The sequence below is a fragment of the Heterocephalus glaber genome, unplaced genomic scaffold (assembly GCF_053883595.1).
Source record: "Heterocephalus glaber isolate CG9 unplaced genomic scaffold, H.glaber_assembly_v1.0 deba00000937, whole genome shotgun sequence".
Lineage (NCBI taxonomy): Eukaryota > Metazoa > Chordata > Mammalia > Rodentia > Bathyergidae > Heterocephalus > Heterocephalus glaber.
In genome coordinates this window covers 6,415,769-6,440,759 of record NW_028258173.1, presented here as the reverse complement: position 1 = coordinate 6,440,759, position 24,991 = coordinate 6,415,769, and the positions used below count along the sequence as shown (strand labels likewise).

Genomic DNA, 24,991 nt, shown 5'->3' with positions numbered 1-24,991 from the left:
AAGACCCTGAAGGGCATGAAGAAGAGAGTACAGATGACTGAAGGATGAGCCCAACCTTTTGTCTTCTGGTTTAAAGAAGCTGAACTGCAGCAGGAGGGACTTAGCTGAGATGTTAGACCAGCCCTGAGTGGAGGGGATAACGTGTGGCCTAAGAGCCCAACAAAAAAGCTCCAGAGCCCTTCTTATTTGGCTTCACTTGCCTGATGATGCCCTGAGGCATTGTTTCAACAGGAATATAATATGAGCCCCATGTATGTATTTATTTATTTGAGACAGAATCTCTCCCAGGTAGCTCAGGCTGGCCTCAAACTCACTGTGTAGCCCAGAGTGCCCTTGAACTCCAGGCGATCCTCTGGCCTCAGCATCCTGAGTGCTGAGATTACAGGTGTGGGCCACCACACCCAGCCTTTTTTGTTTTCTGAGACAGGGTCTGGCTATGTAGTTCAGGCTGGTCCTGAACTCAGTATGTTGCCCAAGCTGGCCCTGAACTTGAAGTGATCCTATTCTGGCCTCCCAAGTCCTGGGATTATAAGTGTGCACCACCATACCTGGGCTAAGCCACATATGTAGTTTTAAATTTTCTAGAAGCTGCATTATAAAATCTCGTAAACAATTGAAATTAATTTTATTTTATTTTTAAATTATTATTATTATTATTATTATTATTATTATTATTATTGGTACCAGGGCTCAAACTCGGGACCTTGCGCTTGTGAGGCAGGTGTCGGAACCACTGAGCTAAATCCCTGGCCCCTGAAATTAACTTTAATAATAAGCTGTCTTTAGTCCAGAATATACTTGTGTGTGTCTGTGTTACTAGGGACTGAACCCAGGGACTCAGGCTCATACTGGGCAAGCACTCTTCCACTAAAATATATCCGCAGTCCTTTTTCAAATTTTATTTATACAGAATATCACTAAGTTGCCCAGGCTGACCTCGAACTTGCAGTCCTTCTGCTTCAGCCTCCCAGGTAGCTGGGGTTATAGGTTTTCTCTCTACACCCAGTTCAAAATATTATTGTTTTGCCACACAAATTACTAAGATATTTCTTTACTATTTGTCTTTTTAAAAATACTAAGTCTGGGGCTGGGGATTTAGCTCAGTGGTTCTGCCACCTGTCTTGCAAGCACAAGGGCCTGAGTTCAGTCCCCGGTACCAAAAAAAAAAAAAGAAGTTAAAAATACTAAGTCATAGGGACGGGGATTTAGCTCAGTGGTTCCGGCACCTGCCTCACAAGTGCAAGGTCCAGAGTTCGATCCCCAGTACCAAAAAAAAAAAAAGAAAGAAAGAATACTAAGTCTTGAAATATGTCTATATTTTATATTTCTAGAACATCTCAATTCTGACATAAATTTTCTTTTTCTTTCTTTTTTTGATACTGGGGATCAAACTTGGGACCTTGCGCTTTCGAGGCAAGTGGCGGAACCACTGAGCTAAATCCCCGGCCCCCTGACATAAATTTTCTTTGGAAATATGTGACTCTGTATTTAGAGTTCAGAAGATTTATAGTCAAAAAGGGGGCATTTGAAGTTAGTCTGCCTGAGTCCAGCCCCTCTTCTTTTGGAACTCAGGTTGTTCCAGACATACTTGGAAGTTGTCCAGTAGCTGAACAGAACATCCCTTCTGAAATGAAAATTCATTGAAGTGAGGGAAAATGTGGAAAACAGTTCATCTGTGGGAATAGCTCCACTGCATACTTTGTCTTGTGGCTGCTGTTCTGGCAGCACAAGGTGTGGGGCCTGCTACTGGCCACCAAGCCTCTGAGGATATGTTCCTAAGAGTCCTCTAGATTCCAAATTCCAGGCTTTTACCCTGAACTGCTGCTGCAGGTGATGATGGGAAAATGCTACTTGTCTAGGGAACCTTCTCCCAGGCTCGGCAGCTGACTTCCTGCAGAGCCAGTAACCTGGGGCTAGTGGAGGCCTAGCAGGGCCCCAGGGAGCTTGTCTCACGTAGCTGATCCATCCCCTGCCCTTCTTTTCCTGGGAAATGTTTACATTCCAGACACTCAGCTATCTACCCAGAGCTTGTTGGGGCTCTTCGTTTTTTACATAGCTGGACAGGGACCTGGGCATCCTTGGGGGCTCCTGCCCCCAGGGGTCTCTTCCGGCTGTCCCATCCAGGTAGTCCGCCAGTTTCAGGGCAGACTGTATTCCTGTCCCCACCTCCCCCTTTCCATTCAGCCCAAGAGTCCCCCAAATAGGCAGTTGGAATTTTCCTCCTGAGCACAACCCAGCATGGGCCTCCTCCTCTGAACCACTGGACTGGCTTGGCCTGGCCTGGACTGGGCTGGTGGGGAGGCTGGCAGCTGTGGAGTTTGCTAAGCTATCTCAGCTGGTGTGGCCAGGGACTTATCGCCTCTTGGAGGCCTAACAGGATGGCTAAATACAGCCGGTGGGGGGGTGGGGGGAGAGCTCCGGGCCTGGAGAGGCCACCTCATTGCTGTAGCTTCTTGCTGCAAGGCAGTTTCCATGTCTGAAAAAAGAAAAGAAAAGTCTGTAAAGCAGATGTTTGTCCTGTTGCTGTGCTCTGATCTGACCTAGTTTGGCAATGTCAGTGACCCCTGGGGTGGGTGTGGGGTAGCTGATTAAGAAGCAGAAACTCAGCCAGGGGTAGTGGTGCTTGCCTGTAACTTTTGCAGTCTGGGAGGCTGAGGCAGGAGGATTTAAATTACAGCCTAGATCTGGCAGTTCAGGAGCTTAACGAGACCCTATCTCAAAAAAGATTAATTTTTTGGGCCGAGGATTTAGCTCAGTTGTTCCAGTGCCTGCCTCGCAAGTCCAAGGTCCCAAGTTTGATCCCTGGTACCCCCCCCCCCCACAAAAGTTAATTTATTTGAGACAAGGTCTTGCTACATAGTTCAGGGGCTGAAATCGAACTTGTGGCAATCCTCCTGCCTCAGCTTTCTGGGATGACAGGCATGTGCCACCATGCCCAGCCCCATCTCAAAATTTAAAAAAAAAAATTTTTTTTCAAATGGCTGGATATGTAGCTCAGCGCAAAAACTCTAGATTCACAGCCTTGCAAGTGTAAGGTCCCACCCGAGTTCAATCCCCATACCAAAAACAAAACAAAACAAAAACTCTAGATTCAATCTTAGTGCCACCAGAAGAAAAAATAAAAAAGAAGCAAAGCCTTCCCAAAGATGGTTTGCCCATCTGAATCGGTAGGGTTTACATCCATACCTTTTTACCATTGCAGGTTGAAGTTCCTTCCCTGGGACATGTGCCTCAGAAAATACCCAGACTTGCAGGCAAGGACAGGAGTCCAAGGAAGGTTGTCAGTGTAATTAGCCATTACAAAAGCAACAGAAGCAGACTAAATGTTCAATAGCAGAGGCAGTGCCACCTCCAGCTGTTTAAAAGTTGTTTGAGAACTTTTAGCAACCAGGTAGCTTTGAGTAGAAAACAGGTTATAAACTTATACGTGCACAGGAACACACACGCGTCTCTGCGTGGAGTGATCCGTTCTCAAATGTACAAACAGGCTGAGGGTGTGGCTCAGCAGTGGAGTGTTTGTGTAATCGGCACAAGGCCCTGTTTGATCCCCAGCACAGGAAAAAAAAAGCCCAAGGGAAAACAGTAAAATATCACTAATTAAAAAATAAATGAGAGGGCCAGGGATTTAGCTCAGTGGCGCTGCGTCTAGTTCGAAAGCCCAAGGTCCTGGTACCAGAAAAATAAATAAATAATAAATGAGTCAAGTGTGGTGGCACACTCCTATAATCCCAGGTACTTGGGAGGCTGAGGCAGGAACCCCAGTTTGAGCCCCAGCCTAGGCAATTTAGCAATTTAAAAATCCCTATGTTAAAAAAGGGAGGAGGGTAGTTGCTGGGGGTGTAGCTGAGTGGTAGAGCATTTGCTGAGTGTGTACAAGGCTCTGGAGTTTATTCCCAGTACTGCAAATTAAAATATATATATACATACAAATACATAACATTCACAAGCACAGAAAAGACTCAAAGGATATACACTCCAAGAAGTTAGTGAGGGCTACTTCCGGTTGGGCTTTTCTATACATTCCAAACTTGTACGGTGTGTGTGTGTTGCTTCTGTAATAAGAACTGAACCAAGCACGAGCCTGCAGCAATGCTCCAGAAATTTCCTCTCTGGGAAGATGACTGAGTACTCAGTGACAAGGGCCCTGGGGACAGAGGAGACTGGGGGTGGGGACCTTGGACAGTCCCGAACTGAGCAGGGACACCAAGGTGCCCTCAGGCCATGGGGACAGCCTGGGGCTGTGGTGCCACCAGGCTTTTTTCCTGAGGGACTCGTGTCTCCTACAGTGGCCCGGCACCTCCCCCGGTAGAGGGAGAGGGCTGCCCCTCTGCGCAGGGTGTTTGTGGCAGGGGCACCAAGTCAGAGTTCCTGGAGGGGTAGCTTGTGGGGATAGCCGAGTGGCCAAGGACAGGCTCAGAAATGGGCTGCAGCGGGGAGAACAGGTGGGTCTGAGTTTGGCTCTAACACTCAGGTGTCTGGGAGGGACCTGAAAGGTTCCAGACCCCTCCTTCCTTCTGGCTGGCTCCTCCATCTGGCACTGGGCTCAGCCGGGGAAGCAGAGGGAACACAAGGCCCCCGGAGATGTGTCTGTAGGCCTGACCCATGTGGCTGTCATTGCAGACTGTGGAGCATGGATTCCCGCACCAGCCCAGCGCCCTGGGCTACAGCCCCTCCCTGCGGATCCTGGCCATCGGCACTCGCTCTGGAGCCGTCAAGCTGTATCCTTTCCATTTTTTCCCCCCTGGTCCCTGGGCTGTTGGGATGAGAGCAGGACTTACCTGACTTCCCGTGGTGAAAGTGGTTTCCTTGGGGTGGGGTGATATCGTCGAAGGGGCTGGAAGACTTGGGGTGGCCAGCTGTTCATCCGTCCTTTCAGGGGAGGAGAGGGTGGGCTGCAGGCCGAGGGGTATGGGCCTCTTTCTCACCTAGAGCTGGAGGTTTCAGGATTCAGCTATACCAGGCAGAGTGGGGGATCCCTTATGGCCAGGCACTGCTCAGGGAGGAGAGAGGCCTGGCCTTGACATCTTTTCCTTCTGCCCTGACCGGGGGTGGGGCCCACATACTTGTGTTTTATTTCGTTTGTTTTGCTGTTCTAAGTATTTAACCCAGGACCTTTACGCTGAGCTATATTCCCAGCCCTTTTTAAAGTTTTGAGAAAAAGACTCACTAAGTCATTAAATTGCTTAGGCTGGGCTTGAACTTGCAATCCTCCTGCCTCAGCCTCCCGGAGTACAGGGGTCACAGGTGTGCACTACCACACCCAGCTTAGTTTGGTCTTTTGGCCAGGCCATGAGACTTGGAGCCCACTCTGTCTGGCCCCCAGGTGAGCTCCAGTGAGGCCGTGAGAGTTGGGAGCCAGGGGCTGCCTTGGGTCGCTCAGCAACACCTCCTGGAGCAAAACCCTGATTCTGCCCTGCTCCCTGTCACCAGATGTGGGGGAGCAGTCGGGAAGCCCAGGTGGCTGGGCTCATGTATTGCCAGCAGGGCAGAGGCCCAGGTCCTGTTGCTGGCTCAGCCTCCCCCCAGCCGGTTAATCATTGCCAGGTCTCAACCGTGTCCCGGTGCCAATCCCTCCTGCCAAGCCTCACAGGTCATGCTGGGGGCGCCCCCGCAGTGGCCTGTGTCTCCTCACAGGTGGCCCCTCTGCTCAGATTGGGGGAGGGGGAGACAAAGGGAACCGAGGGGGCAGCCTAACAGTCACCAAGATAGGGCTTCACTCTGGGGAGCTGCCCCCCACTTGCTTGGCTGGGACAGCTCTCCCGGGGTCAGGTCACTGGCTGAGTACACCCGGCCAGGGCCCCTGCTGTCTCCTCTGCACCCCAGGTCCCAAGGGTGCAGAGCCCTTCTCTGCGCTTGCACTCCTGGCCACCTGGGTGCCGGTCAGAGTGGTGAGGGCTGGTGTTTAGCATTCAGAGGTTTTCCTGAGCCTCCTCCTAGCTACGGTGCCCCTGGGGTGGAGTTCATGGGACTCCATCGGGAGAACAATGCTGTGGTACAGATCCACTTCCTGCCTGGCCAGGTAAGGGCCAGGCTTGGGGAGGGAGGCAGGAGGGACAGGGGTCTCTTCACATCTTCCACAAAGGGTGAGGGGGGAGGTGTGGTCCTGGGGCCCGCTGGAGGCCCTCAGCCCACCAGAATAGCTGGGGACTTTGAGTCCTGGGGCTCTTTGAAATAAGTGCCCAGGCTGAGCCACCCCCGTGTGTAAAGGCCTGCCTTGTTAACAGCCCAGCACCTCCCCGCCCCCGTCCCATCTCCTCCCTAGTGCAAGCTGGCCACCCTGCTGGATGACAACAGTCTGCATTTGTGGAGCTTGAAGGTCAGGGACGGAGTGTCAGAGCTGCAGGAGGATGAGAGCTTCACCCTGCGTGGGCCCCCAGGGTAAGATGAGCTCCTGTTCCTGTCTCACACTCAACTCTGGGGTGGGCTCATCCTTGGAAGGCCCTTGCGTCTTTGGCAGTGCTCAGTGTGTGTCTGAGCCACTGTGTCTCGTCCTCAAATACTCTGGGCACAGTGGGCAGGGCTGAAGCCTCCCTCGGTGCCCACGCCCTATTGTGTGGAAGGATTTCAGGTATTTGTCCTGTCCTGAGATGGTCTGTACTGCATCGAAGGCCTGCATTTCCTAGGCCAGGCCTTCCCTGGGCTGGCCGGGACAGCCAGGAGGGAGGGATCCTGTCCCTGAGGTCCCTCCTGCCTGGGTAGCACCCAGCTCATGAGCAGCTGTCCTCATTGGCAGGGCTGCCCCCAGTGCCACGCAGATCACCGTGGTCCTGCCTCACTCTTGCCAAGAGCTCCTCTACCTGGGGACTGAGAGCGGCAATGTGTTTGTGGTGCAGCTGCCCAGCTTCCGAGTGCTGGAGGACCAGACCATCAGCTCAGATGCGGTGCTGCAAGGGTAAGCCCACTCCTGCTAATGCCTGTGTCTGGGGCGCTGCTGAGCTTTTCCTCTTTTTTTTGCTGTGCTTTCATTTGCGTGTGGCCTGTATTGCTAAAAAGCCTGGATGGTCACTAGCCTGGAAGTCTGCTGAGGTCATTTCCAAGGCTTTGCATCTGACTAAGGAGTCAGATTGGGTCTGGATGGAGAGAGGGTGACAGGCTTAGGGTGGCAGTGGTGGAATGTCCTGCAGTTCTGGGGGGCAGGGAGAAGGCCAGGGTCTGGGTCCCAGCAGGCCAGGCTGTCCACATCACCATGAGGGAGGGCTCGTCTGTCCAGGCCAGGGCCTTGGTGGCTTGGGAGGATTCCTGTGTGGGGCTGGGTTCCCCAAGTACAAACCCCTGTGCTGTTGCTGCTCAGCAGGCTAGGGCAGGGACAGCGAGCCCAAGGTCAGAGCGGAGCACCTTGCAGGATGAACGGTAGATGTGACTGGTGCTCATCATGGGCATGGTCTAGGGCGGAATGGCAGGAGGACCTGGCACGTGGCCACACCAGGGCCCAGCCGAACCTTGCCTGTGATGGAGCTGAGTCAGGGAGGGGGCTGGATGGCCGAGGACCCCCCTGCGATCTAGTACTTGCTGAGCTTTCACTCTGGCAGTGCTCACTTAGGTTCCTAATGTCCTGATGGTTCTCTGACTTGCTCTCTGAGACGGTATCGTCCTAAGGGGGGCAAACATACAGAGACACAGGTGTAAGAATGATCGCTCTAGGGTTGTGTTTGTTTGTTTGGTTGGTTGGTTTGGTTTGGTTTTTGAGATGGGATCTTGCTATGTAGTTCACTCTGGCCTTGAACTTACTGTGTAACCTAGGCTGGCCTTGAACTCACAGCAGTCCTCCTGCCTCAGCCTCCCAAGTCCTGGGATTACAGGCATGTGCCACCATGCCCAACTCTTCCAGGGTGTTTTTTTTTTGGTACCAGGGATCAAATTCAGGTCCTTGCACTTTCGAGGCAGGTGGTGGAACCACTGAGCTAAATCCCCGGCCCACTTCCTGGGTTTTTTTTAATGTATCACTGTCCTGTTCTACATGTTGCCTCTCTCTGGTGGCGCTATGTCCCAAGCACCTTTCCACTCTGGCACATGAATGCCACGTGCAGCTGTGCCCTACCATGGCCACGCCCCATAGGAGGGCGGTGGCTAACACCTTTCCTGTCCCCAGGCTGCCTGAGGAGGCCCGCCAGCGGCGAGTGTTCGAGATGGTGGAGGCGCTGCAGGAGCACCCTCGAGACTCCAGCCAGATCCTGATAGGCTATAGCCGGGGCCTGGTCATCATCTGGGACCTGCAGCGCAGCCGTGTGCTCTGCCATTTCCTCAGCAGCCAGGTAGGTGCCTGACGGCGGCTCCACCAGGCCCCTCTTAGAGTACATAGAGCCTGTTGCCGCAATGCAGAGAGGCAAGTGCTGGGAACGCTGCCCAAGCTGATGCCCTTTCCCCCTCTCTTCCTGCTCTGAAGCAACTGGAGAATGTCAGCTGGCAGCGGGATGGCCGCCTGATTGTCACCTGCCACTCCGATGGCAGCCATTGCCAGTGGCCTGTGTCCAGCGACACCCAGCAACCAGAGCCCCTGCGCAGCTCCATGCCTTATGGTCAGTACTGGACCTACCCAGTGGGCCCAGCCCACCCTCCCACCATCAGAGAGCCTTCGGTCTTGCCTGGATGGGGGCATAGGGTGCCCAGCTCATAGAAGCCAAACCTAGGCCCAGAGAGGGCCAAGGCTTGGGCCGAAACTCTACAGCAGGTTTTCTGGTTGTGAAGGAGCTGCACCCATGGGGACTGTCATGTATCTAGGAGTGGGGGAGACTCTTTCAAGCTAACTCTTTTTTTTTAGGTCCATTTCCTTGCAAAGCTATTACCAAAATCTTTTGGCTCACCACCAAAAAGGGGTAGGTACTGGTGCTCTGTTCCCCCTGCTTTCCAGAGCTTCCGTGGAGGGTTAGAGAGACCTCGCAGATCCCTATCTGGGGAGGCAGTGCTTAGTAGATGCTTTCATGGGGTCTAGGACCCAGGAAGGGGGAAAAGGGCAGACTTGCCATTCATAACTCTCAGCAGCTCAATTCTGCAAAATCTCCTCTCACTCCTTCCTCCCCCACCCATCAGTGGGTTTCACAGTCTCTCTCTCTCTCTCTCTCTCTCTCTCTCTCTCTCTCTCTCTCTCTTTCTCTCTCTCTGTCTCTGTCTTTTTTTTTTGGTACCAGGGATCAACCTCAGGACCTTGTGCTTATGAGGCAGGCGCAGTGGCACTGAGCTAAATCCCTGGCCTGGGTTTCACAGTCTTTTAGCCGCAGTCCCATTTCTTCAAACAGAATCATGCAGGGAGGCCTGATGTCAAAGCAGAAGTGGCGTTAGAGACTCAGGACCCCAGTGTGGAAGCCTCCCTCCCCCCAAGTTCTCCTGGGCTGCTACAGTCAGGAAGGGGTGGGGGTCCAGTCACTCTGAGACTGGCTTCCTTTTCAGTGCTAGGGCCCCAGGCCATGCTGCAAAGGCTGGCCACTGCCCTGCATGCTCCAGGAAGTCCAGCTGCCATCCCCGCCTGTGGCTGTCCAGGTTGTGTGGAGGCCCCACCCACCCTGTTCCTGTGCCTGCAGGTTGCCCTTCACCATCTTCCAGGGTGGCATGCCTCGAGCCAGCTATGGGGACCGCCACTGCATCTCTGTGTTCCACAACAGCCAGCAGACGGCCTTCGACTTCACTTCCCGTGTCATCGACTTCACTGTCCTCGCTGAGGTGGACCCTTCGGCTGGTAGGGGAGCTGTGGGAGTGGGTGTGCAGGGTGGGTGCAGGAGGTGAGGGGTACTGAGTGGGTGCAGAAATAGAGGAGGGTCCTGCATAAGCTTTCCCAAACTTGCAACCTCCTGGGTCCTTATACCTCACTATGCTTTTCTTCCTCAATTCCTTTTCTCTTTCCTTTCTTTCTTTTTTTTTTTCAGTAGTGGGAATTCTTCCCATCCCCCCCCCCCCCCCGCTCCCCCAGTAGCAGGGCCTTCACACTGAGCTACATCCCCACTCCTCTTTTAATTTTTAATTTTGAGACAAGGTCTTGCTTGAGTTGCCCAAACTTGAGTCCTCCTGCCTCAGCCTCCCTGAGAGTGCTGGGATTGCAGATGTGCACCACTGACCAGCCGCGTGTCCCCTTTTATCTTGGCCTCCCTCTCCTCTCTGTCCTCTGGGTGCTGAAAGCAGGGCTCTCGCGCTGTCTTCCTCAAACCACTCAGAGCATTGTGGGCACAGAGCCTGGGGCTCCCATGCGGCTGAGTGGGTGGAGGAGGCAGGAGAGAATCTTGCTGAGCTACATATTTGAAAACAACGGGGGAAAAAAATATAAAAAATTTAAAAAACAATGGGAGGCGGGCATGGTGGTACATGCCTGTGATCCCAGCATTCTGGGAGGCTGAGGCAGGAGTCTCGAAAGTTCGGATCCAACCTGGGTAACTCCACAACTTAGCAAGACCCTGCTTCGAAACTAACTAAATAAAAAAGAAACAAACAAACAGATATAAAAAGAACAGGGATATAGCTCAGTGCAACTGAGTTCAATCCCCAGTACCATAAACATCAAACCAATGACATTTTCTAGGGCAAGCCATCCTCCTGTGGTCATCCATTTGTGTTCCCAATCTCTCATAGTAACAGCAGGTCTGGACACAGGTTGTAAGGAGGGGTGCTCCCCTCAGGCCAGGGATGGGCACCCCGAATTTCCTACATAATTCTTCCACCTTGCACCCATGCTGGGCGGACCTTCCTGTTTAGTGAGCAGCTACTACATGCCTGGTCCTCTCCCTGGAGCAAACAAAGTCCCAGCTCTGGTGAGGCTTACTCAAGTGGAGAGATCGAATGAACAGTTCCACAGATAATGTCAGAGGCAGGTAAAAAGCAAGGCCAGGCGAGCAGACAGAGGTGGGGCTGGGGACAGTGCTGATTTAGACAAGTGGTCATCGAGCCCCTTGGACACTGTAAGGAACTGAGAGGGCAGGGATGGCCCACAAGGGACTGGGTGCAGAGACTATGCGTTGGAAGAGCCCTTGGCCACAGAGACATGCACAGAGGAAGGGATGGAAGGCAGCGTGACCATGGGGATGATCCCAGACACTCCAGATCATATAGGGCCATAGAGGCACAGTGAGGCCTTCGGGTTTATTTGGAGAGAAATGAGAGCCCCAAGTAGAGGTGCCATGGTCTGGCCTCTGTTTAAAGAGGATCTAAACCAGGAGTGGTGGTGCACACCTGTAACCCCAGCACTTGGGAGGCTGAAGCAGGAGGATTGCCTGGAGTTCAAGGCCAGCCTTAACTACAAAGGAGAACCTGTCTCAAAAAATAAATAAAGAGGGGCTGAGAATTTAGCTCAGTGGCACTGTGTCTGCCTTGCAAGAGCAACGTCCTGAGTTCGATCCCCAGTACCAAAAAAAAATTATTTCTTTAATTAATAAAAATAAATAGGGACTGGGGATTTAGCTCTGTGGTTTCATCACCTGCTGCGCAAGCGCAAGGACCCGAGTTCGATCCCCGGTACCAGAAAGAAAGAAAGGAAGGAAGGAAGGATCTAGCTGGCTGCTGCATGGGGAGCATTTTGTGGTGGTGGAGAAGGGAGCCCCCCCAAGAGCCAAGAAGGAAGCCAAGTAGCTTAGGCCGGGACAAAAGCACAGGGCCGCGGGAAGTGGGCAGGTCAGGAACATTCTCCCTGACATTCAGCCTTGACTGATGGTAGATCTGTAAAGGTAGTCTGGATAGCAGATGTTTTCCCCATTTGCAAGTGCAAATTATAGAGCCAAGGCAGCCACAGGCAGTAAGTATGTCAACACATGGTCTCATCTTTGTCCCAGTACAACTTCCTGACCCAAACAGGCAGTGGGCCAGAGTGGACCCCTTGTGTAGGTAGACGTCCTGGAAGGAAGGGAGGGGAACCAAGGGCAGCTGAGGTATTTGGCTAGAGCCTCAGGAAGCTGGAAGAAGACTAGGGAAGAGGCAGGCTTTCAGGTGGTGGGGATTGAGCATGAGGTATTGAGTAGACGCTTGGGGTCTGAGTCTGGATTCTGAGGAGAGATTTGGAGTCATTCTTGGAGCTGAAAAGCCCTGGGAGCAGATGAGGGTGCCCAGCAGTGAAGGAGACAGCACAGAAGAGCAGCCACGCAAAAACCGAGCCCTAACATGTTCTGAAGCCATTAGGGGCACAGAGGTTGATGGGATCTGACAGAGAACACTGAGCAGCAGACACGGAAGCAGGAGACCTGAGAGAAGCAGGGTGAGAAGTGCTGCAAAGGCAACGCAGGCAGCGGTGTGAGGCCCAGACAGATGGAGGCACACCTAGAAGAAAGCTTCCTCTGTGGACAAAAGCCTGATCGAGAGGATTCAAGAGGGGATGGAACTGGGCATGGTGGCACATGCCTATAATCCAACCCCCCAGGAAGGCTGAGGCAGGAGGATGACAATTTTGAGCCTAGTCTGGGCAGTTTAACAACTTAGCAAGACCCTGTGTCAGTCAGTCGGTCAGTCAGGCTGGGATGTAGCTCAGTGTGGAGGCCCTGGGTTCACTCCTCCTCTCCCCCTGAGAAATGTCAGCTGGGTCTCTTCCCTGGGCTGGTGGATAAGGGCCCCAGTCCCCGGCCAGGTCGGAGCTGGTGAGACAGCTTGACCTGTAGAGAAAGGGGACTGGAAGGGCCAGAGATTTAGCTCAGTGGTTCCGGCGCCTGCCTTGCAAGCACAAGCTCCCAAGTTCGATCCCCAGTACCAAAAAAACAAAAAAACAAAATGAAACAAAGAGAAAGGGCACTGGAAGCCAGGTTTCAGCTCACCTCTATCGAGCACCAACCATGGCCAGGCCTGAGTGAGGCCGTGTGTCCCGTGGTGTGATCACACCACCCCAGCCGCTGGGGTGCTGAGCACCCTGCTTGCTGCTGCCTGCAGGGACAGACAGCATCAGTAGCTGCATCCCAGCCAGGGCTGGGCATGGAGAATAGGAACCAGGGAAGAGGGTCAGGCAGGATTCAGCTGGCCATTTCCTGGTGGGGACTCTGCCTTCTGGCCCTGTCTGGAGCCCAGACTCCAGGTGAAAGATTTTGCTGAAGTAGCCAAGAATGGGGCTTTTGGAGTGTGCAGATGCCCAGGCTCCCTCCTTGGAGCTCTGATTCTGCAGGGCCGGACTAGGGCAAACTGGCTCCTCCCGGGTCTGACCCTTGGGCTGTGCCTCAGCTTTTGACAACCCCTACGCCCTGGTGGTGCTGGCTGAGGAGGAGCTAGTGGTGATTGACCTGCAGACGGCAGGCTGGCCCCAAGTCCAGCCACCCTACCTGGCTTCCCTGCACTGCTCAGCCATCACCTGCTCCCACCACGTGTCCAACATCCCCCTGAAGCTGTGGGAGCGCATCATCGCTGCAGGCAGCCGGCAGAATGCACACTTCTCCGCCATGGTAGGTCTAGCCCCAGCGCCAGCCCCAGCTCCAGCCCACCATGGAGCCAGGTTCTCCAAGACTTCTTGTCTCCTTCTCCAGAAGTGGCCCATTGATGGTGGCACCACTCTGGCCCCTCCCCCACCCCAGAGGGACCTGCTGCTTACAGGGTAGGTGACTTTGATACTGCTGTTCCTCTTCCCAGGTGGACAAGGGGGTGGGAGCAGAGCCTTGAGGTGTGTGTCCAGTCCCCTGGGTACCCAGCCGGCAGTGCTCTGGTGGGCATAGGTGGGCTGTACCCACAGGCACGAGGATGGCACGGTACGCTTCTGGGATGCCTCGGGTGTTTGCTTGCGGCTGCTGTTCAGACTCAGCACGGTGCGTGTGTTCCTCACTGACACGGATGCCAGCGAGAGCCTCAATGCCCAGGGCGAGGAGGAGTGGCCCCCTCTCCGAAAGGTGAGGCCCGAAGCCAGGAAACAGGGTGGGGGTGGGGGGTGGACAGCCTGGAGCTGGCTCAGGACCACTCATAGGGCCCTCTCCCTTTTCAGGTGGGCTCCTTTGACCCCTATAGTGACGATCCCCGGCTGGGCATCCAGAAGATCTTCCTCTGCAAGTACAGCGGCTACCTGGCTGTAGCAGGCACGGCAGGACAGGTAGCAGGCTGGGCAGGGTAGGGGGCGAGAGGACAGTGGTTGGGGGATTTGGAGGCAGCATCCAGGCCCAGGAGCTTCCTTCTCAGGACTGGGGACGGCGGGGACAGGAACCAGCCTCTAAGCACCTGCTGGAACTGTCACCAGAGCAGTTTCTATCACTCTGCTCTTCCCAGCAAATGGAGGCCAGTTGATTCCAGTAGAGGGCGGCCCCCACGAAGGTTGTTTCTCCTCCAGAAATCAGAACAAATTCTCTGCTTGGGTCCTGGGCCTTGGCTTGGGTCCCAGGTCTTTTGTTGGGTCTCAGGTCTAGTGTCTGAAATTTGCTGAGCCCCCTGTTTCTGACACCCTCCCCCCACTAGGTGCTGGTGCTGGAGCTGAATGATGAGGCGGCAGAGCACACTGTGGAGGAGGTGGAGGTGGACCTGCTGCAGGACCAAGAAGGCTACCGCTGGAAGGGGCATGAGCGCCTGGCTGCCCGCTCAGGGGCTGTGTGCTTTGAGCCCGGCTTCCAGCCCTTCGTGTTGGTGCAGTGCCAGCCCCCGGCTGTGGTCACCTCCTTGGCCCTGCACTCTGAGTGGAGGCTTGTGGCGTTTGGCACCAGCCATGGCTTTGGCCTCTTTGATCACCATCAGAGGCGGCAGGTCTTTGTTAAGTGAGCAAGATAATTGGGGCCAGGGTGTGAGGCTGGGGTCTCGTGAGGACCCCTCTGCCCTGGCAGCACTAATGGGCTGCTATCCCTCCAGGTGCACACTGCACCCCAGTGACCAGCTAGCCTTAGAAGGCCCGCTGTCCCGAGTAAAGTCCCTCAAGAAGTCCCTGCGTCAGTCCTTCCGCCGGATGCGCCACAGCAGAGTGTCTAGTCGGAAGTGCCGGCCAGCTGGTGCCCCAGGAGAGGTGAGGCCCAAGGCTGGCCTTCAGCCCAGGCCAAGCCTAAAACAGCCACCAGCAGGACCACCCAACTCTCGCTGGGCTCACTGGCCTACAAGTATAGGCCCTGAATAGTTCACCACCCACTGTGTGACCTTTGCTTTTTTGCCTCCATTTCCCTAAGTACAAAAGATAAGTTGTAATACTAACCTTAGATGTGAGTCCCCAGGAAACACTAGTGATTTTCTTCTTGTTCTTCTGCTGCTTTCTGTGGGAGGGTAGGGAGGCTTCCCACCAGGGCTCCTCCCACTTGGACATGGTCCTCTTGAACCCAGGCCAGCCTTCCCTGGAAGGATTGGCAGTGAAGCAGCCAGTGCCCTTGGGGAGGGGTGGCCTGAACCTAGCCTTAGGCCCAGCCCAACTCACTGCAGATGCAGACAGCAGGCATCACCAAGGCAGAGCGGACAGGCCTGCAGAACATGGAGCTGGCACCGGTGCAGCGCAAGATTGAGGCCCGCTCAGCTGAGGACTCCTTCACGGGCTTTGTCCGGACCCTGTACTTCGCTGACACCTACCTGAGGGACAGTGAGTGGCCAGTCTGAGGTTGGGGATGTAATGGACACCTCTGGCATGTGGCATCCCTGCCTGAGGGCACATAGGGGCTACTGCCTGCCTGGAACTCTAAAAAGGTTTCCCCCTTGTGAGCAGGGGCAGATCAGAACCCCCATCTGCCTCTGTCCTTCTCCCGTCTGGCTTCATGTCCATGCTCTCACTGTCTGGAAACATGGCCTTGGACACATCACTTCATCTTTCTGAGCCTCAGCTTCCCGCTCTGTGAAATGGGGAGATGATGTTTTCCCCCTAGAGTGGCCGTGAGGGTTCAGGCTGACATGGTGGCGGCACACTTGTGGAAGTGTCCCTCCGAGGCCATTTCTCCCGTCGGGTGGGTGTGTCCCCGGCTGTTTGGCAGCCATGACTGAGCGGTCCTAGATTGAGAAGCATCTGTTTTTGGGACTCTGTGTAGCTGCCAGAGTTTTGCCACCCTTCCTGGGAAGCAGGCAGGCCCCACAGCATGTCCATTTGAAAGAGGCAGAAACTGAGACTTAAAGATTTAGGTTTGTTGAGTTGGCTTTGGAGTGGCAAGGGTGGGATGGGAACCCAGGTTGTCCAACCCCACCTGGCTCCAAGAGCCAAGGAATTAGATACCAAGCCTTTGCCTCTTGGCAGGCTCCCGCCACTGCCCCTCACTGTGGGCTGGCACCAATGGAGGCACTGTCTATGCCTTCTCCCTGCGTGTGCCCCCAGCTGAGCGGAGAATGGACGAGCCGGTGTGGGCGGAACAGGGTAAGTGCTGGATGGGGTGAGCAGAGGGTGCTTGATCTGCCTGGTGTCTCAAGCTTGGTCGCCTGCCACAGCCCCCTCCTGCTGCCTTCCTGTAGCCAAGGAGATCCAGCTGATGCACAGAGCACCTGTGGTGGGCATCCTGGTGCTCGACGGACACAGCGTACCCCTTCCTGAGCCCCTGGAAGTGGCCCACGACCTGTCGAAGAGCCCAGACATGCAGGGAAGCCACCAGCTGCTTGTGGTGTCAGAGGAGCAATTCAAGGTGTCACATGGATGGGAGCAGGGTTTCTGGGATGCTCGCTGAGTTTGGCTCCTGGGCACAAATGATGATGGCTGAGACTCGGTGTCAGAAGGGCTACCGAGGCGCAGGAAGGAAGTGGAGTAGTCTTGTGCTGAGTCCCTGAGCCTCGGGGTCAGAGGTAGGAACAGTGAGGCAGAACCTGTGACTGTGGAAGGGACAGACTATCCAGATGTGGCAGTTAGTGGCCTCAAGTCCTCGCAGCCCAAGTGCAGTGTCTAAGCATCCAGGGGCTGGGGGCACTGAGACCCGGCAGGGCTCCGGAGGGCAGGGGCCCAGTGCGTGGTGGCATCACCGGGCACCCTGTGCCCCCAGGTGTTCACACTGCCCAAGGTGAGTGCCAAGCTGAAGCTGAAGCTGACGGCCCTGGAGGGCTCGAGGGTGCGGCGGGTCGGCGTGGCCCACTTCGGCAGCTGTCGGGTCGAAGACTATGGGGAGCACCACCTGGCAGTTCTCACCAACCTGGGCGACATTCAGGTGGTCTCGCTGCCCCTGCTCAAGCCCCAGGTTCGATATAGCTGCATTCGTCGGGAGGACGTCAGTGGCATCGCCTCCTGTGTCTTCACCAAATATGGCCAAGGTATGCAGCTGTCCTTGGGCCTCTGAGCAGGTCCAGATGGGTGAGGGGCTCAGCCAGGGTGTGGCAGCCGCTGCCAGGCTGGCTGGCCTTGGGATGGGGGCTGCACCCCTTCTCTCCTAGGAGAGAAGACCCCTCCACAGCCACAGCCTTACCTGCCGGGCTTCCCCTCCGTCCCCAGGTTTCTACCTGATTTCACCCTCAGAGTTCGAGCGCTTTTCTCTTTCCACCAAGTGGCTGGTAGAGCCACGGTGTCTGGTGGATTCATCCAAAACCAGGAACCACAGTTGCCCAAGCAATGGCAACAGCATGGGCCCTGAGAAGGCTGTGGGCAGAGCCAGGTAGGTAGAGAACAGGAGGCCTTTCCACAGCCTCTCCCGCCTCTGCCCTTGGTGAGATTCCCTAAGTGCCGCTGCTGACTGGCGGAAGCCCCCTGCCCTCAGGGTCTACCCCGCATACACCCCATGGGTCCTTGGCAGAGTTCAGGGCACTCCCCAGACTCCCCGCTCAGGGCAGGCCAGGACACTTGACCTCCCCGTCCTCTAGGCCCTCATTATCTCTTTCCCCACAGGAACTCGGGAAGCCAGAGTGATGGAGAGGGTAAGATAGGCCCCTCGGAGCCACTGCCTGGGGCACACCTGGGCCACCCTTGGAAGGGAGGGAAGGGGCCTCAGGTGAGCAGGGCCAGTTCGGTTTGGGAGTAGAAACAGCATTCCTCATAGCCAGGGCCTCGCCTGACCTGGCCTCTGCCTTCCAGAGAAGAAGCCTGGCCCAGTGATGGAGCACGCACTGCTCAATGACGAGCGTGAGTCAGGGTGGGAGTAGGTGAGGTTGGTGTCAGGGCGGAGCTTATAAGGCCAGGGTCGAACCCTGAGAAGGGAGACGGGAGGCCCAGCACGCGTTGGTAAAAGGGAGGGAAGGGCTGGTGGCTGGCCCGGCCCCTGCCCACCTAACCGGGCCTCTGCTGCCTGCAGGAGTCCTGAAGGAGATCCAGAGCACGCTGGAGGGGGACCGAGGGTAAGTCGATGAGGGCTGACAGGGCGTCTGGAGAGCGCTGAGGGCGAGGGTCCCCGTGGACGGTGACTCCCTGTCTTTGCAACCACAGGAGCTATGGCAACTGGCGTTCTCACCAGGTGGCTGTGGGATGTGGCCTCAGCAATGGGGGAGGTAGGACTCTGGGGCTCAGCCGGGTTGGGCTTGCTGCCCTGGGAGGGTAGGTGGCAGAGTCCTGGCACCCCCCTACAGGCCTTAGGGCCCATCCCAGCCCTGATACGTGCCCAGATGTGCTGGAAACCACCGTGTCAGGGTGCAGGGCAAGTGACTGAGGTGCTCCATCCTACCCAGGACGGTCCTGAGTTGCTGTCCCTTCTTGACCTCACGTAGCAGAGTGAGCAGCATGGACATCCAGGCTGCGCAGCGAACACTACTGAGGGCCCTTCCAGGCTTGCCCCAGCTGGAGAGGCCCAAGAGCTGGGCCAGGCCAGTGGCTGTGTGCCCCAGGGCTCCACTCTGCTGCTGCTCCTGGCTTCTGGAGAGGAGAGACTTGCCCTGGGGATGCCCCTCCTGGGCCTTGTCTGTCTCAGTCCTTTGTCAATGTTGCACAGTTTTTATCCCCCCCCCTTTTTGTAGTGGGCTGGGTTTTAAATTATAAATTTTAACTGTCTCTGGATGAAACAGAGTTTTTAATAAACACCTTATTACCTCGTCACTGGACTGGTCCAAGGAATTTTAATTTTTCACCTGTGAAAGAACTGTCCAGATAAACACAAAGTCATAGCGAGGCCTTGCCTTCCACTGTGTCTGTCTCCGTGGCCCGAGTAGTGCTCAGAATCAGCTTTTTAAGCATTTGAATCAGGGCAGACTGCTTATTTGTGTCTGAACGTGAGTGCACCTTCTGTCTTTGAGACTAAAGGGCAAAGGTGAACCATCTTGAGCTAGATAACCCCCTGCCCAAGCATTTAGATTTGCGTGGGATTTCACTGAATTTAAAGGGGTGGACAGCTTATTTTATCCAGTGAGTAAACTAACAAACATAACAAGAACTTTCCTGCCCTGAGACCAAGTTGAAGATATCAGTGATAAAGCAGGCACCACGGGTCAGAAGACTGCAGTGGAGCTGGCTTTCAGGGCTCCCAGGTGCTTTAGAGCTATAGCAGTTATCTGGCTGATCAGACTGAACAAGAACTTTGAAAAGGAGTGGGCACAGTGACCCACACCTATAGTGCCAGCTACTCAGGAGACGAAGGCAGGAGGATTTTGTGAGCCCAGGAGTTTGAGACCAGCCTGGGCAACATAGCAAGACCTCATTTCAAAAAAAAGTTGAAAACACGATGAAGGCATTTTTTTTAGTATATATTTCCTGTACAGGCTTGTATATAAGACAGCTTGTTTCTTTTTTTTAAACTGCGAAGGCTCTTAAAACATAGATTTCCTGGGCTGGGATTTAGCTCTGTGGTGCCACCACCTGCCTCACAAGCACCAGGTCCCGAGTTTGAACCCTGGTACCAAAACAAAACAAAACAAAAATTTCCTTCGTTGCTCACTAATGATGAGCTTTGCTTAACGACCCTGTGCTTTGAAGTGTCAGCTGATGTCAATGTTTGCTTATTTTATTTTGAAGAAAACATCCTTGTATTGAGAATGTGAAGTGAATTTTTTTTTTTCTCTAGTACTGGAGACTGAACCCAGGGCCCTTTAAAATTTTGAGACAAGTTCTTACTAAGTCAATAAATTGCCAAGGCTGGGCTTGATCTTGCGACCCTTCTGCCTCAGGCTCCCAGAATCCTGGGATTTCCAGTATGTGCCACCAGGCCTGGGCAGATGAGCGATTTTTATTGATGGGTATGCACAGTGGAAGGGTTGGCAGCCTCCTTTCTAGCAAGTGAATTGGAGGAAGCTGGGTTGGCACAAGGAGAGGAGCTGGGGTCCTCGTAGAAGTGTATGTGATAAGTGACAGTGGTCAAAATAGCAACACTGGGAATTTGGAATGACAAGTGCTGCCAGGTGAGAGAAGGCGGGTGAGTGCTGGCTCCACAGGCCATGTACAGTAAGTAGGCTGCTGGGCTATCAGTGTGATGTAGATCCTAGGGTCTCAGGCATCCAAAGAGGCGGGAGACTTACTGTTCACTTAGACTCGGTAGTGGGCAGGCCCAGCCTTGAGCTCTGGCTTTGCCTGTGACCTCAGGTAAATGACCTCATTCCTTGTTTATCTATCTGTAAACCGAGGGATAATAGTAGGACCTCCCTCAGAGGGCTGAAGGGATTAAATGAGAGCCTGTAAAATCACTGGCTCCTAGTAAACTTACCCAAGCAAAGGAGCTAGGAGTTGTGGATTGTGGGTAAGGCCAGGAGAGAGGGATGAAGGGTGGGATGGAGTCAGAAGAGGGCTGGGCTTGGAGCAAGGGGGAGTTTACAATACCTGAGAGCAAAGCAGGTAAAGGAAGTAAGATGGGGATGTAGTGCGGTGGTTGAACACTTGCCTGGCTCACAAGATGCCCTAGGTTCCACTGCCCACTGCAAAAAAAAAAGACTACTCAGATTTTATCCGTAGCTTATCCTTGTGATCAGACCAAGAGTAAGAATCAGAGACCAGGCTTAGCTGGCTGTGGTGGCACATATGTGTAATCCCAGCACTCAGGAGGCAGGAGGATCACTGCAAGTATGAGGCCAGTCTGGGCTATGTGGTGGGTTCAAGGCCAGCCTGAACTCCATAGTGAAACTGTTTAAAAAAAAAGAAAAGACATTTCATTTGGCAAGTCAATGTTTATTAAGGATCACATTAGACTGATGGGAAACAAAATAATCCTGTGAAATCATCTTTGGCCTTAAAAACAAAAAGCAACAACATACTGGAAGTTGAACCTAGGGCTTTTACATAGAGCTACATGCTACTAGCCCTTTAAAAAGAGCTGTTTAATTGTTTGAAACAGGGTCTTTTTGGGGGGTACCAGGGATCGAACTCAGGACTTTGTGCTTGCAAGGCAGGTGTGCCACTGAGCTAAATCCCTGACCTAAAATGGTCTAAGCTAAGTCACTGAGCTCAAATTTGCTATCCTCCCTCCTCAGCCTCCCAGAGTACTGGGATTACAGGGATGTGTAACTAATAACATAATTACCGAAAACTCATACAACATGTTTTAGTGTGTTTTATAGTACACTAAACTTTTGAACTGTTAATCATTGTGATTGACTATACTGTTATAAAAACTAAGCACATGCTGACATACCCTGAAAATGTTATTGCAATGCATGTTTGAAGCAATGGGAGTTAAACATTTGCAAAGTGGAAAAATAATGTAAGTTCTGATGACAGATTTAAAGCTGATGGTCTCTTAGTGCTGTGGATGGTGGTGCGTGTTTATAATCTCAGCCCTCAGAAGGCTGAAGCAAGAGGACTGCTCCTAGTTTGAGGCCAGCCTTGGCTACATAGCGAGACCCTGTCTCAAAAAGCAACGGGGACCGGGGATTTAGTTCAGGGGCACTGCACCTGCCTCGAAAGCACCAGGTCCTGAGTTTGATTCCATCCCCGGTACCAAACAGCAACAATATCAAAAGACAAAAACAAAAAGTTAATGCCTTTTTAAGAAACTCCTTGGTAAGAAAAAAAAAAAATCTGCAAACCTCCAAACCACTACATTTGGTAGAATGTATTGCATAGAATACAGCAAAAGGCCAGTATATTCTACAGCCATGTTCAAGGAATGACCCTATTGACACTAAATTAGGGCAAGGACAATGGGGTCAAAAAATCAAACACGCAAATACCAGACCATCTTCAAGCAGACTCAAGTCCAGTAGGCTGTCCAATACTAAACCTCTGCTAACAAACCCTACCAGATTGCTGCTCAGACCAGAGACAAACACATGTTAATGGATCTGATACTGGAGCCACAAACATACATTGCACTGGCAACTGCCCAGAGGCGGCTTGGAAAATCTGCTTTCTCTACAAATGACTTAAGCTCTAATCATCAATCTTTATGTGATCACCAAACGTTTCTCCCATGTAAACTTCCACTTCTCTGTATCAGACAGTCGAGCCAGATTATTGTCGCCTCTGTCCTTTCCCTCAATGTAACTGGTTCCTGTTTGGGTTCGGACTTTTGTTTGTTTTTTTGGTACCGGGGATCGAACTCAGGACCTTGCGCTTGGGAGACAGGCGGTGGAACCACTGAGCTAAATCCCCAGCCCGGGTTCAGACTTTAGTGACGGGAAAAGAAATTCCTTGTCTAAGTCTAGTCTCAGTGGCAATGCACAAAGTCCCCTTTCATTTCCAGTAGGTCTCATCAGTCTGCCCCCCCCCCCCCGCCCCCCCCCCCCCCAAGAAGAAGAAACTCAGCAACCTGAGCTCAGCCCGACACGCTGTCAAGCCTGCTGGCCCCGCCGTGCCTGGCTTATGTTGGGGGTGAAGGTTTAAAAAGAAAGGTCCTCTTGCGGTCTCTCCTTTGACTCCCTGGCAGGGTGCTGATGCTGGAAGTTTCTGAGAGCAATCTATGGGTGCTGGACAGCATACTTTGGTGCACACAACAGGAACTGACGCAGAGAGATTAAATTCCAGAAACCTAAGGAGACACAATTTGAGACAGCCAGGCTTTGGATTCAGGACAGGAAATATTTCCTTACTTCTCCCCACACTGCCCACATCATTCCCCTAAATCTGATGTGGATCAAGAAGTAGCTTGTGGTTAAAGTGGGTGCTAGCATATAAGAGTCTAGCCATTGTCTCTGATTCTAGATGCGTGATGGAACAGGTGACAGGAAGCAGGTTCGATGACCCCTTCCTGGGTGCCTATGGATTATATCCCTCTCCTAGAGGGGCTGGGAGTGCAGTTCCATAGCAGACCACTTGCCTAGCTAGCTTGCCTGAGGTCCTGCGTTTGATCCACAGCGCTGCAGCACCCACCCCCCATTATAATAAATTAAATATCATGGACCATCTTGCAAATAAGTATGCAGCAAGTTAAAATTTATTTTCCACTACACAAGAAATACATGATTACATCAACGGAGAATCCTACTTTTAAAAATAAACAGTATAAAACTACTGTTACAAGAAAACATTCATTTCATACTAGGAGGTTTGCCTGCAAGGGAGACTCACTTCACATTGTCTATAAAAAGGGACAGCTAATTTTGGCTGAGAGGCCAGATCTGGCTACCACCGATTATTGGAAATAAAGTTTCATTGCAGCACAGCCAGGCTCATTCATTTATGGATTGTCTGGTTGCTGTTGTGCCATGGTGATTGAATTAAACAGATGTGGCAAAGACCTTATGGCTTGTAAAGGCTAAAATATATACAGTACTACCTAGCCTTTACAGAAAAAGGAGCTCCCTGTTTTATAATAATATAAAAATTGGAATAAACCTAAATTCCCTAAAAGAAAATTGATCCAGTTACAGTGTTTCCCTGCAGCAAATGGCATGCAAGTCTCTGTGAGAAAATGCCACTGCAGCAAGGTAGCTGTCAAGCTCAGCTGCCACAACACAACTGCCTGGGAACTTTCTTCAGAATCTCCAACCACAGCCCCAGCCAAGATCAATTAAATTTGACTCTAGGGTGGACCCAGGCATCAATATTTTTAAAGCTTCCCTAGGAGATTCTAAGGCAGAGCCAATAATGTAGATGAATGTTCAATGACAGACAGACAGCCTCTAATACCATAAAGTGAAGAAAAGCAGATTATCTAAGAGTGTGTGCTGTATGACTCCTTTTTGGTAAATTTCTACACAAAAACACACACAGATACCAATAAATGCAGAAGCAGTGACAGTGGTCATCTCTGTTGGGTGAGACTGAGATACTGATTTGTTTGTTTACTGTATTTTGTATGTGTTCTACAATCAGTATTATACCTTGAAACAAGTACAATCAATCATAAAGCAATTAATAGCCTAAAAACCTATTTTTTGCTTTGGGAAAACTATAGGGAAGAGCATGAAGTGAAGAAAGTGACCTTGTGTCGTTGGTGTACACACCGCAGCCCACGGAGCAGGACACAGTCTCGCGCAGCCCCCAGGGCCTGTGAGTAAAGCCGGGGTTACAGCTGCCAAGTGTCAGGGTGCTAAAAGTGATGAGTCTAGCCTGACATGGGCAGGAGTGCACCCCTGGAAGCCCAGCTATTCAGGGGGCTGGGGGTGAGGCGGGAGGACCAAAAGGTAGAGCTCAGCCAGGACAACTCAGTGAGACCTTGTCTCAAAATGAAAATTGAAAGCACTGGGGATGTAGCTTAGTGGCAAAGTGCATGCCCAGCATGAGCTAGGCCCTGGGTTCAAACCCCACTACTGAAAAAAGAAAAACTTAAATGAAAAAAGAAAAAGAAAGGATGAGTCTGTACCCCTCACCCCTTCACAGAATTAAAGGCATAAATGCAGTGTCCAGGTATGCTGCTGTGTAGCACAGTAGGTGTTCAGCTGAGGTGTTTTCTCCATAAGCTGCTCTCAGCATCAGAACCTGTGGCCAGTCAGCTTCTGCTCTGGGTGAAGAAGAAGGACTGGCTTTGCCCAAGCTGGGCCTCCTCCGTAACTGCTGCCCCTGCAATTTCTCCATGCTTCCTTTCAAGATCCTTGCCTCCCATCCACACAACCTGAGTCCACTCTTCCCTCCCCACATTGGGGTCCATCAAAAGAAGGCAAGACTTTAGTCTTCAACATGACAACAGTAGCTGCCATATGGAGACCCTATGGGTGGGCTCGGTACTCTGGCAGGGTCTGTGGTCCTGTTCCCATTCCACAGGGGAGGCTTGCAGAGGTGGAAGGAACTCTTTTGAGGTCACACAGCTGGCAAATGGAAGATGTGACATTGCCTTGTCAGCTACCTCTGTTCCATCTTGTACTTCAATGGGCAGGTGCTCCCCAGGTGATTCTAACATGCAGCTAGGTTGGAGAACCAGTGTTATCAAAGCAACAAACCTCAGCACTGCCCTTGCCTTGGAATCAC

The 24,991-nt window shown here is 52.8% G+C and overlaps 1 protein-coding gene and 1 long non-coding RNA gene across 25 annotated transcripts in view; one reads left to right on the top strand and one right to left on the bottom strand.

Moving 5' to 3' along the window:
• Window positions 1-24,991, top strand: part of Llgl2 (LLGL scribble cell polarity complex component 2) — a 123,844-nt gene that overhangs the window by 17,937 nt on the left and 80,916 nt on the right. For 12 of the 24 annotated variants that reach the window (XM_021241094.2, XM_021241095.2, XM_087208472.1 and 9 more), the window contains 23 exons: window positions 4,621-4,718; window positions 5,938-6,019; window positions 6,263-6,378; window positions 6,734-6,892; window positions 8,090-8,252; window positions 8,384-8,516; window positions 8,759-8,813; window positions 9,516-9,670; window positions 13,114-13,331; window positions 13,413-13,480; window positions 13,616-13,769; window positions 13,862-13,966; window positions 14,326-14,618; window positions 14,710-14,860; window positions 15,265-15,418; window positions 16,061-16,177; window positions 16,273-16,439; window positions 16,791-17,055; window positions 17,234-17,393; window positions 17,624-17,652; window positions 17,810-17,857; window positions 18,027-18,069; window positions 23,982-24,076. In XM_021241094.2, the coding sequence (XP_021096753.1) occupies window positions 4,621-4,718; window positions 5,938-6,019; window positions 6,263-6,378; window positions 6,734-6,892; window positions 8,090-8,252; window positions 8,384-8,516; window positions 8,759-8,813; window positions 9,516-9,670; window positions 13,114-13,331; window positions 13,413-13,480; window positions 13,616-13,769; window positions 13,862-13,966; window positions 14,326-14,618; window positions 14,710-14,860; window positions 15,265-15,418; window positions 16,061-16,177; window positions 16,273-16,439; window positions 16,791-17,055; window positions 17,234-17,393; window positions 17,624-17,652; window positions 17,810-17,857; window positions 18,027-18,069; window positions 23,982-24,076 (3,028 nt within the window). Of the gene's footprint in view, window positions 1-4,620; window positions 4,719-5,937; window positions 6,020-6,262; window positions 6,379-6,733; window positions 6,893-8,089; window positions 8,253-8,383; window positions 8,517-8,758; window positions 8,814-9,515; window positions 9,671-13,113; window positions 13,332-13,412; window positions 13,481-13,615; window positions 13,770-13,861; window positions 13,967-14,325; window positions 14,619-14,709; window positions 14,861-15,264; window positions 15,419-16,060; window positions 16,178-16,272; window positions 16,440-16,790; window positions 17,056-17,233; window positions 17,394-17,623; window positions 17,653-17,774; window positions 17,858-18,026; window positions 18,070-18,157; window positions 18,220-18,396; window positions 18,761-23,981; window positions 24,077-24,991 lie in introns of those variants that run through there. The other 12 variants (XM_087208481.1, XM_087208482.1, XM_013078113.3 and 9 more) reach the window with 9 other exon arrangements.
• LOC110345077 (uncharacterized) lies at window positions 609-15,131 on the bottom strand. The gene is made up of 3 exons (XR_002388127.2): window positions 15,044-15,131; window positions 4,779-4,931; window positions 609-2,476 (listed from the first exon to the last, which is right to left on the bottom strand). It is a non-coding gene; the product is annotated as an uncharacterized LOC110345077 (long non-coding RNA).